Raw genomic sequence first — 11,866 nt, 5'->3', positions numbered from 1 at the left:
AATAATATGACGCAAATTCCTTGCAGCGGGAGGAGTTTAAATGATGCTTATAATTAAAGCCAAACGCAGCTGGTCTTGAATCAGACTAAACACTTAGAGTGGCGGAGCGCCTTTTACGAATTTTATGACCATTTTAAAGTCACATTAAAGTATTAAATTGAAGTGATTACCCAGGTGATTACATATGTTGCACCAGTTGCATGAGTAGGATGGCCTGTCAATCATTTTTGGAAAAGTAATTAGCATGTACTTGAACATTAATCCATGGAAAAAACAAATTTTAAGTGTTTGAAAATGACGAGGTATGAACTTGTCGGCGCCACCGGTGTCAGCGTCCTTTTGTTGCTTCAGTGACGCCCATTTGAAAGGAAAAAAACTCGTTCATTTAAGAAATGAAAACATGCATCTTAAACTTCAACGATTACTTCCCGTTGATATAAAGTCTCAGAATAATTGAAAACACAAGAGACAACAGCAGAGCTTGGACTCCGCTACTTAATTGTCTTTTATTAATACATTAAGTACAAAGAAATGTGACTTTTTCACCACTAATTGCTAACGCAAATTAAAATTCAAGTGGCAATTAATTCCTTCTCCGCAATCTGCTCATTACTAAGAATTATATAACAAATACAGATCATGGTTCAGCTTCTGAAATCACAGAGTCTTGCTTCATGCTCGAACATATCATTTTAATCAATAACGAAAATCGTGTTGAATTAACGTTAACAGCTGTTAATATTTTAAAGGAGGAACCGCAGCTATAAACATGAAAGAAACTGTCCCTAACAGCTGAAATGGCCGTGAAAAGTCCTATTACTATATTTCTAAGTTGGCGTTCGATAGAAAGTAGTCCTAATGCAGACTGTGAGACTGCGCCCCCCACAGAATACAGCAGGGACAAACACAAATGACATCATCGCCATTGCTATTTTAACTCATGGAGAAATGATCAAATTCCTCAAATTTCAAGTTACATGTAAGGTGTTATTTTCCGATGTTTGTAGTCGAATGATTTCATTTTGTCAACGAATCGGAAGTTATGTCCAGCTTGAGGAGTTACGTTCTTGTGTTTGAATTCCCGCATGTTGCGTGAGGTTTTCTGAGTTGTTTAGATTAACCTGCGATCACGCGTACTTTTCTTTAGACAGGGCCGGGCGTTCCGCCCTGTCTTAAGAAACGCCTGATCGCAGGTGATTTTTAGATGTGAAACCGCGTTCGTGTAAACGTTGCCTAGCATCTCAGTCGAAGTTCAGTTTGTTGCATGCTTTCCAAGCGAATTTCAAGCGTTGGTTTGTTTATTGTGAGCGAAATGACAGAGAACCGTATGGCGAAGTGTGTTAAATTTTGGTTTTGTGCAACCCTGTTGATATTAATTTCGGGCGTGCACGTGTCAGCGTCTCGGTTCTTGTTTTGCACGTAACGTCTTTGTTTTGCAAATGATGCACCATTTTCGGAGTTAGTGTTAAAATAACGTGTTTAACATGAAACTTGAATGTATTGAATCGCTCGCTTGATAATTAACATTGGCCATGGCGAAGTTACGAGCCGATGACGGTGTATTGCTTATATTTGTTTACTCTTTTGTCCCTAAATTAAACTGCACGTGTTGTTAAAATAAATGATTGCTCTTCCACAAAAAAAGTGAGATTCATTTCTGTTCTTTTTGGCTGTGGAGATCTGTAGATGATTTATCAACTGGAGCATAGTTAATAGACGTAGGCTGGTTATGAAACTTAACAAGTTTCTTTGTTTCATGTTTTTGTCCGCCTTTTTGGCCTTGACCCTGCACAAAACCCGACAAAAACACGCTTTTTTCGGCAGGATAACCAATCAAAAGCTTCGACTAATTTATTCGAAATTAACTTGCGAACCAAAAACAAAAGATTGTGCAGGGTCACGGTCGGTCCAACATCTAATTGCGACTGTATTGTTCCTGCTTTTGAAATTCCCAGGGTTTCATAACCAGTCCCTAGATTAACTATGACTGGAGCCAACAGTTCCTACAGCCTACAGATTCCTGGAGACGGTTTCAGATGGAGGTTTGACAGCCTATACAACTCAATTTTGATCGATGAATCAATGGGCATAACAGCTTCAAATAAATTGATCATTTTATTTTAAGTACATATTCGAGGGGAGTGACAAGACTTCCTTAGAAATCGGAAAGGGTACCGCAGCAGCAATTACTAAACAGGCAATAAATGGAATATTAAATATTTTTGAATATTAATTAGCTGGACCCCCGAAATTTTGCAGTGGAACCCCAAGTTTTTCAAGAACGGGTCCAGAGGACCACCAAATTTGAAAACCTGGATACATCTCTGCAAGCCTAGTACCAATACTTAAACACACTCTCTAATCTACGATTACTCCTAGTTTATCTGTAGCTTCAACACTTTAAAGAAACATTCTTATTAGAAGGATTAACACTACAACACTTCATCACTTAAACAACAATGTTATACGTAGTACCATATCAAACACCAGTTCTTGCTAAAAAAGATTCTGTCATTATTGTGACGTAAAAACACCCCATATTTTGGCTTTAGCTGCTCATATCTCAAAAACGATTTCGGTGATCCCCATTTTTATTTCTGAAATGTAATCAGTATGCCAGACTAAAACGTTCTGCAAAGTTTAAAAACATTCTGTGGAGCGGATTCAGATCCACCATAAATAATTGAAAATTTAAGGTAGCTTTCAATCCGCTACACAGAATTTTTTCAAACTTTGCAGAGAGCGTCATCTTGGCCAGCTGATCACTTTTGTGCCATACAAAGTTGGACTCTCCGGGTTCGTTTTTCAGATATGAGCAGGTAAAACCAAAATATAGGGTGTTTTTTCGAGGCTTTGCTATTGCCATGGCAACTTGTTAAGTCACAAAAATGACTGGATCTTGTTCAGCAAAAATTGATATTTGACATGGTACCATAACATTACGGTGCGTGATAAGGCGTTTTAGTGTCAATCCTTCGAATAACAAGGTCTCTTGAAAGTGTTGAAACTAGCTTGAGCCGCATGATTGTAGGAATTGGAGTGATGTTGGGAGTGATGTTGGGAGCAATGTGAATGCTCTCGCTTACCACATGTAAGGCACGTGACGCTGCCACATAAAGGGGTGCTAAAATACCCGCCTGGTATGTTTCATACGCCATGCTGTTGAGGCCCAAAAGGCCGAAACAGCTGTCCATGGCTGCTAATTGACCGGGTGAAATGGCTGTGCGCATGCGTGATGTGTTAGCCACGCCGGGTTGGTGTTAGAGTGTGTCACCTTGCTTTTATTGTTGCTAGTAAGTAAGTCCATTTTCGGAGCGAGAAGTAAGACACGTGTGGATATATATCTACAATCAGTGACAGAGGTCTTGGGACGCTAAGACTTTTAGATTGTTTTTTACATATATAATTCCCCTCTCCCCAAAAACACAGTTGCTGGTCGTGAACAGATATTTCCTAGTCTACTTCGGCATTGATTGGGGGGAGGTGCTTCTATTTAAAGTTTTTAGTGGAAATTTGACACTTATCCTTAGTTTATTAAGTGCAAGAGGCTGTCACGCCCAACATGTAATTGCATCTCAACTACTTTTGCCACTGATTGTAGTCGTTCACGTTTGTTTTTTAGCAAAAGTAAAAAACGAGTCAGTTGTAAATTTGTCTCTTTAGACCATGAAAATATTTCCTTTCTTCTGTCATGTTATCAAAATTGTACTGTCTTTAGGAAACACAAGAGGGGAAACGAATTTAACGTGACTAATTACCCCCTTCCTCGCGAGGGAGTGATGCCTCACGAGCCTGCTTAAGATATTGGGTCACTGGAAAAACACGTGCCTTTTGTAATATCTCTACCACGCTGGGGAAATGTTCTCGGCCTATCCCGAACAATAAACCTAATAGTTCTTTGATTTCCTGTTTTGCTTCCGGAGGGAAGACGTCCTCAGGCTTGCAAGAATTCTGTCTTTGGATGCCACCGTCCTGTAAACAATTCAGAGGGGCAAGAATCCTTTATCAATCAAGAAACTGCCGTGACTTCTGGGCAAGCAATCCTTATACCTCATTTGTTGGGATAGAAACTTTGGCACATTACGTCACAGGCGTTATCCCGGAATTACGCTAAAAGAAATGACGTAAAGCCGACTCGGATGTGTCCAGAAATAATGGCAATATAAGCTCCATCAGTAAGTGTCCTTTTAAGCCTGCGCATGACTGTTAAACTGAGTAGCGCAAGAGTGAATTAGATAAGAGTGTTGATCTATCACTTTGCGGCATTGCCCCAGCACAGTCACAAATAGATTTATTTTTAGATACACTTTGCGCGGGAAACAAACAAAGGGCTGCCAATTTCAACCAATCAGAAGAAGCCATGTCACGCATGATTGCTTCTGCCCTGTTATTTTCAGGGACATGACAGCTGATTTTCGCGAGAACGGGTATTCTAAAAATAGACTCATTTGTAACTGTGCTGGGAAGCCCTCCCATGCCATAACAACACTCTTCTCTAATTCACTCGTGTGGCGTGCTTCTCTTGACATGCAGTTGTTCACTATAATATCACTTGACAAAAAATATGCCGGCCACCTTAAATGTGTCCCAAACTAACCCCTCTTTTCTTTTGGTTTGTTTTTCCTTTTTTTTTTTTGTTGAAAGGCAAAATGGTTATAGTTGACAGAAAAAACTTGACGCTCAAGGCTTACCTTAACCCCAAAAAGTGAGGATCTTTTACCATTTAACATTTTAAGGAACAAACAGCCAGTCTTCCATACATCGTCGGACCACCCTCCAGCTTCCTAGAAAAAAGGCAGAATTTCCTTCAAACATCACCTGATGCAATTAATGTTATTCGTCTATTCGGTCCAGCAATGCTTTTTTTGGTGCAGTACGTTATTGAACCCGCATCAATTATTACAAGAAATTTGAAAGTACCTCATAAGTAACTAAAATGAATTTACTAATATAAATCCATTTTTACAAGTTACTAAAAAACTAGAAACTAGAGGTTGTATAACATCTAGGAAGTAGTGTGGCCCATTGGTTGGGACGTTTGCCTTGAGTTCCGGAGATTCAAGACCCTTTCTGACCACTCGTTGAATATATCCTGGTAGTCCCTGGTTCAACTTCTCAGCTGCAATTTAAAGCACTTCTATTGAAAATAATGACAAATTTATCCCATGAATAGTATTGAACCACTTTAAAGAGTTCATGTTAAGTTTCTTTTTTCAAGAGGGCACGGTGTATTAATTTGAAATGAAACTGTCTTAGTTTGTTGTCAACAGTTGTTTGCGGGTTCATCTTGTTAACATCAGAAGATGCCGATTGTATGCGCTCCAGGTGTGAATGGTTCAAAAACTAGTAGAAGGTTTCATGCTTCGTTCTTAGTCTAACCTTGATGTTTGTGGCTGATCCAAAACCTGTTAGCTTAGCGTGGATACAATGTTCATCGAGAAGCAGGTTATTTCCTACATAAAACATACAGACCGTGATTAATACAAGTTCATTCAAATGTTACTTTCCCAGGATGACACAAAGAACAGTCTACAAGTTATTCATCTTAATGTCCTTTAATAGGGACGACCTTAAGCAATATTATTTCCCGTTCTTGTATTTATTTTGCCATTACTCCAATTCTCTCGGCGTGGAAAGTGTGGACAATCATTTCAGGAATAAAATAGGTGGGAACGGTGTGGACACGTGAACGCAGAAAATTGAAAAATTATCGTCAGGTGGTCACGTTCTCCACCTAACTTCAAATTTGGCCAATTCAAGTCGTTGCCAGGACGATAACGGCAAAGAAATGTACAAAAATGTAAAACGCACGTGCAGGGCGAGCAGAGCTTTTGTTTTTGCTCAATATACCCATTGTTTTGTTGGCTGTAAAAGTAAAGTAAAGTAATCATATTTAATGTCAATAACTCGCAACAGTAATTCAACTGACAAACCTGAGGTCGACGGTACGCTCATTTTACTCCCCCCTCTCCATCTGTGCTCCGTTTTACGGGTATTTAAAGCTACCTAGCTACACGGAAAGGAAAGAAGTCGAAACAAGGATGCGAGATCCGGGAATCGAACTCAGGACCTCTTGCACCATGGCCGCGCAATAACCGACTGTGCCATCCCTGCGGGAAATGCTCCTCCGTTTTCGACTGGATTGCTTATGGCAACCTTAGTAAATAGCCTTAAAGAGGACTTGATCACCTTTAATATCTCTATGCACTATCCCTTTGCTGTGTAGGAACTCTAAAGCTTTAAGCGTGTCCTCCAGGTAGTAAAAACAATCATTTTCAGGAATAATTGGCCAGACTGTCATCTCCTGAGCGTCACGATATGAAGCCTTTTGTCGTTCAACTAGTTCTGTTATTGTTCCACCTAAAAAAATTACTGTCATTAATTATTACCAAACAAATAAGTGAGAAAAACGGCAAGACTTCGCCTCTTTCTTGCCTTGAATACAGTAAGAGAGAAGCCTTTAAGCATATTGCAGTTTTACAGTTAAAATCGAAAATTTTCGGGATTGACGAGGGAGGAACCTTGGATCAATTAAGCAATGTAACGGCTGTGTAACGGTATTTTAGGGCGGTTCAGGAAAATTTTTGAACTTGAAAATGCTAATATGTCCATTGATGCATCTCTTCGGGCCTGTTGCATTTTTTGTTTGGTCTGTAATCATCCAGGTGATCTGGTGACGTAATTTGGAGGACTGGGAAGAAAAATTTTAACGCCGTATCCCACAACCGCGCGCGGCCTTTGGTGTTGTTTCCAAACTCCCTGCAGTATTGCCATCGCCAAAACTCAACAGATCATTACGTGTCTACAACATTTTCCTGTTACTGAATTAACATTCAAGTAGACTCGAAGAGATCTAACCTCGCCTCTGCCCGTTGAATTCGAAAATAAGGCCGCGCTCGGTTGTGGGATACGGCGTTAAAATTGTTCTCGCCAGTCCTCCGAATTACGTCACCAGATCACCTGGGGAAAACAATCGTGCTGCACGTGCTGCACGTGTTGATATTCTTGCTACACGTGTAACACGCATTTTAATGCATTTTTTTGCCGTGGTCCACAAAACAACAACGTGAAATCACCAAATTTCAGGTTTTGACGACAACGTGAGCTTATAACAAACAACCGTTCACTTTTTATGTTCACTTTAGAACCATTCCTATAAATCCAGTTATATGATAGTTCGCGCCTATTATTCAAGGTGAAAGGACAAGGTCGCTCTAAAATGTGAATAATTTTTGTACCCACCAACTTAAAAGACTACTTATTAACAGTTGTTTCAGTCCCAAATCTGAATCCTGGTCTCTCGAAAGAAGCCAAAAACACCAAATGAAGAGCCGCCATTTTGAGCGAAACTTAGTAACCCGGCTGGCTGGTCAGTGACGTCATTCAGTCCGACTTGGCGGGAAGCTCAAAACACAGCCGATCTCAATGTGCTGTTGTGGCTGTTCACTTTTGTTTTGTTCCTTGTAACTTGAAAATGCCATCGTATTCAATCCCATATTGCAAAGACAGTAAGTATTTGAATAACTGTTATCAGGATATACCTTTCTGCATAGCTATTATCTGAGGAAAATGAACCTTGATATCAGATAAAAGCCTGAAAGAAGCTGTGGTACCTGCCATAAATTCCATGAAAATATGTGCATTTCTGCCGCTTAGTTTGGCACCATAGTAGTCAACAATTTCCTTGATTCGCTCTCTCTTCGCCAGCTCTAAGGCCAGCAGCTCATTCCTCCTGTATTGACACTGAAAGTCAGGTTAAAAGAAACCAAAATTATAGAAAATAGGTTAATTAAAATGACCAGAAGGGGTGGAGTGTTAAGTGTCGATGAAGCGATGCCCCCTTAATAAACGCAAACAATGATCCCCCCTTCTTGGAGGGGGGACAATAGCGAACACTACTACAATAGGGTCCCCTTCCCCTTTAAGAGGACAGAAATCCGCGTGAAATCCTCACAAAAAAAAGTCTACGTATGTTCATGGCCAAAACCGAATGCCTTCCAAACTTACTCATTAAACGATTCATATCATTATATTGTCACTGACAGGAGGTCCCGACCGAGTTTTCTTGGTTTCTCTGAAGCTCGACACTCTTAAAGGCACACACGTCTCTATTAGTGGTACATCTGTTGTCGGTCAAATCCGTTCTCAGGTTGAATCCGATTTAACCTTGGTTAAATTGGTGATCCTCATTGTACCTAGGTTGAGTATGCTCTCTAACAAGTTTAAAGTAGCTATCAAGCCCTAAAACGTAACGAAAACACCTATGTCTTCCCTCAAGCTCTGTCTTACGCATCTCAACACATCCCTTTATCTTTCGGATCATCTTATCAGTTTCTGTATTCATACACTTATCCATTCAGTTTCAACATTCCAAGTAGTAAGGGAAGAAACAACTGTACTATGCACTTATACCAGTACTCGGACCCTCCAGACCTGTAGTCCTTTGTCTTCACCACTACACTACAACGACAAACATTCTCAACCCAACACAGTTCTTTTCATTATTTACTTTATTATAATAAGTCAATTGATACATGATCCATGTATAATAACCAAAACTAATTCTAACTTGACTCTAGTTTTTCTCTAGGCTTAATTTAGGCTCCAAAAAAAGGTTCTTCGGTTCGCCTAATTGCGTATTCAACCTAGGTAAAAACGAATTCAAATTGAGGACAGATTTTACCGGCAACAAATCCACCAGGAGGCTCTTCGTCTGCTAATTACAGTTATCATGAAACAGGGATCGTGCTGGATTTAGTGTACAAAATTCCAGGAGTATTCAAGGAGTTTTCAAGAACCAGAAATTTAAAAGTTTTCAAGGAGTCTTTGTAAGACGATTTCCGCTATGCCATACATCGTGTTTCAGTAAGGTTTTTTTGCTGAAAAAGCCTACCTTGATATTCCTTCCCCCATCCTGCAAGTTAAGTGCACACCAGGCATTTTAATTTTCGTTTTAATATTTCCTTAATAGTCAAATTTGGGTTCAATTTTCACTTATCACGATGCAATCTCAATAATTTTTATCCAAGCAAAAATTCAAGGAGTTTTCAAGCAGTTTTGCACAAAATCCTTTTTTTCAAGGGTTTATCAAGCTCCCTTGAAGTCCAAATTTAAATTCCTGGGCTTTTCAAGGACGTCAAGGAGTAGCACGAACCCCGATGTAAGTTAACTCAAATAAACTGAAATCAAACATTGGTTTTTGAGGAGAAGAGAATCCTGAAGTACCCGGGAAAAAACCTCTCGGTGTAGAGTATAGAGAACCAACAAACTCAACCGACATCTGCCGACATATGACCCCGAATCTGGGAATCAAACCCGGGCCACATTAGTGGGAGGCGAGTGCTTTCAGCACTAGATAACAAACAAACTAGTGGTAAGAAAAATAAGCGAGCTCGGCTTTTATTTTGTAGGGTTCGTTTAAAGATGAATGATTTACGATAGATTTTTAATATCAAACATCAAACGAAAGATTTTGTTTGATAAAACAAATTTATTACAGGTGCTTTTCACGTTGCGTAATCGCCGCCATATTGGTAGTCTTCTTCGCAGCCGTTGCTGGGAGCGTCACGCAACGCTCGCCACACAAACGGCTCTCACTGGCTTCATTTGTTCGTGCATTACACCGTTGTCACTTCGTCCTCAAGAGATTGGTTGCAAGGCACCTATAGCCGGAAGTCGAAATTGCAGGTGACAGCCAGGATAATCCTTTTTCAAGCAGATTAAAGAGACTCTTGGCTGTTCCTTAGTGGTACCCGAAGGAGATGGAAGATACTCAGAACGACCGACATTTATCTCACCTTCTTAATGCAAAAGAGGAATCCTTCAGATTCATCCTCTGTTGATGCCACAAAACACTCTCCAAAAGCTCCAAACCCAACTTGTTCAATTATGTTGTACTGGTTTCCTTCATTGAACTGACCATTCTCAATCGAGAATTTTTCCTATAACGTCCAAACAAAAGAAGACTCAATAGCACAATTAACCTGAGGCTATTCACCATGCATAGGTACTCACCTCGCATGTGAAAAGTCATTAGTTTTGACTGGTGAACTCGGAAATGCTTATCAACGAACCAGTCAGGGCTCTACTTCCCTGCCAAACAATTGTTAACCATCCAAAAGGATGGGAAACTTTACACCTGACGGGTTTGGTTTAACAAACAGGTGCTGTTTCGGTGGATGGAATAGAGAGCTTAATTAAGCATGCGCGTTTTGAGACGCGAACGGCAACGGGAAGAGAACATGTCGCGTGCCCAGACAGTGGTATCACCCAGAATTTTATGCTAATCATCTCTAATGGGGAAAAGATAATTAGCAATGTAAATGTGGTTGTGTGAAGACAAGTGAAAAGGGAGAACAGCTCACTTCCGGTTGCCCTCGAGCTTCTCAAAAAACTCCCTAATTTTGGTCACAACGGACGGATTGAGTCTTATGAGAGGAGAAATCACATCCACCATACATGGGCCTCTCCCATTTTTTTTTTTTCAATCTGAATTTAGCCTGTGGTCATAATGCGTGGCTATTTTTAGTGGCGCACCTGATTGGTTAGTTGTTCATGCATGAGCAGGAGACCAATTAACAAATCGAATGTGGTTCAGCGTTGTCTGTACTCTTATCGACAACGATATTCATCATCTCAGTGGTCAAAATGTTGTAGACTCACATGTGCCTGCTACGAGTACTGCGTAAATTCCCCAAATTGTATTCGCTGGTATGCTACGTCACGCAATGTTAGAAAAATGCCGTTTTATTCTTGTAAACTTTGTTTCGGTTGAATTACGCACCTTTCAATGAAGCAAAACGATCCATTTCATATATCATTTCATCGTTGAAGTAAAACGAGTTTAAAAGCGGCCATTTGCAGATGACTCCTTTCCTTTTTCACGAGTCCTTATTCCTCCGTACTCCGGTCTTTCTCGTTGAAGTAATTTACATTCTTTCGTGAGCATGAATTATCCAATCAGATGCCGAGAAAAACCACCGTCGGCTTCTTGGTGTGACGGAATTAATTAAAAATTGGCCACGTTTTCCTTGCTGTAACAATTATATAGATAAATATCTTATATAGCAGTTTTTATAATTCTTACAACTCAACAGTGAATAGCCCTGAGTCTTAAATGTTGCATGTTATTTAAAGGCCTTTTTCGTGAGTGCATCGAAGTATACAAAAAACCACCCAAATTGATCTCGTCAACTGATCCCGAATTGATTGAAAGTCGGAGAGGTAGTATTGAAATCGGTTCAGACTTTAACTTAATTTTAACTTTATTCATTTTTAGTATAAATACACAGGTGATTATACAAAACCGCGCGTTCTCATTGGCTCGCTATCTCGGATTATCAGCAGATAATCACCTCGACGGACAAAATGGCTGCCAGTAGTCGTTTTGCCACTGTAAAGTGAAGATGATTTCGCGTTGAAATGTTTTTTTTTTTCTCTTTCTTGAAATAATCACCTGTGTATTTATACTAAAACAATTATTCGCCTCAGGCTCAGTGATTATCGGTGAATATTCACCTCGACTTCGTCTCGGTGAGTATTCACCGATGATCACTGAGCCTGAGGCGAATAATTGTTAAATATTACGCAAGTATCAACTTAAAGTTTTCAAATGCGCCTTACAACAAATATCCCTAAATAGTGACATATAAATATACTAATACTAATAACGTAAGATGACTATAGACTACTAATTGGAAGTAACTATGAGCTAATAATATAAATAAAATATGCTAACTTCTAATAAGGTTAAAAAAACTGTTCTTATATACATATAATACAATAAATAATTAATGAGTTCAGAGTTCCTAATTTAAAAATAAGTGTTATACATATTTAATTTAAATCAAAGGCTACTCTAAAAAGA

General features: G+C 39.6%; 1 protein-coding gene across 1 annotated transcript in view; it reads right to left on the bottom strand.

The window, feature by feature from the left end:
* Positions 1-2,871: 2,871 nt before the first annotated feature.
* LOC138055784 (probable serine/threonine-protein kinase DDB_G0278901) overlaps positions 2,872-11,866 on the bottom strand; it is a 13,390-nt gene continuing 4,395 nt past the window's right edge. The window contains exons 2-7 of the mRNA XM_068901656.1: positions 9,798-9,941; positions 7,614-7,743; positions 6,190-6,360; positions 5,380-5,453; positions 4,692-4,784; positions 2,872-3,972 (exon numbers count right to left, since the gene is read on the bottom strand). Coding sequence (XP_068757757.1) covers positions 3,751-3,972; positions 4,692-4,784; positions 5,380-5,453; positions 6,190-6,360; positions 7,614-7,743; positions 9,798-9,941 — 834 coding nt within the window. The 3' untranslated portion in view covers positions 2,872-3,750. The remainder of the gene's footprint in view (positions 3,973-4,691; positions 4,785-5,379; positions 5,454-6,189; positions 6,361-7,613; positions 7,744-9,797; positions 9,942-11,866) is intronic.

This window comes from Montipora capricornis, chromosome 7 (assembly GCF_036669925.1).
Source record: "Montipora capricornis isolate CH-2021 chromosome 7, ASM3666992v2, whole genome shotgun sequence".
Classification (NCBI taxonomy): domain Eukaryota; kingdom Metazoa; phylum Cnidaria; class Anthozoa; order Scleractinia; family Acroporidae; genus Montipora; species Montipora capricornis.
The sequence above is the reverse complement of the archived record's forward strand: the minus strand, read 5'-3'. Positions and strand labels throughout refer to the sequence as shown.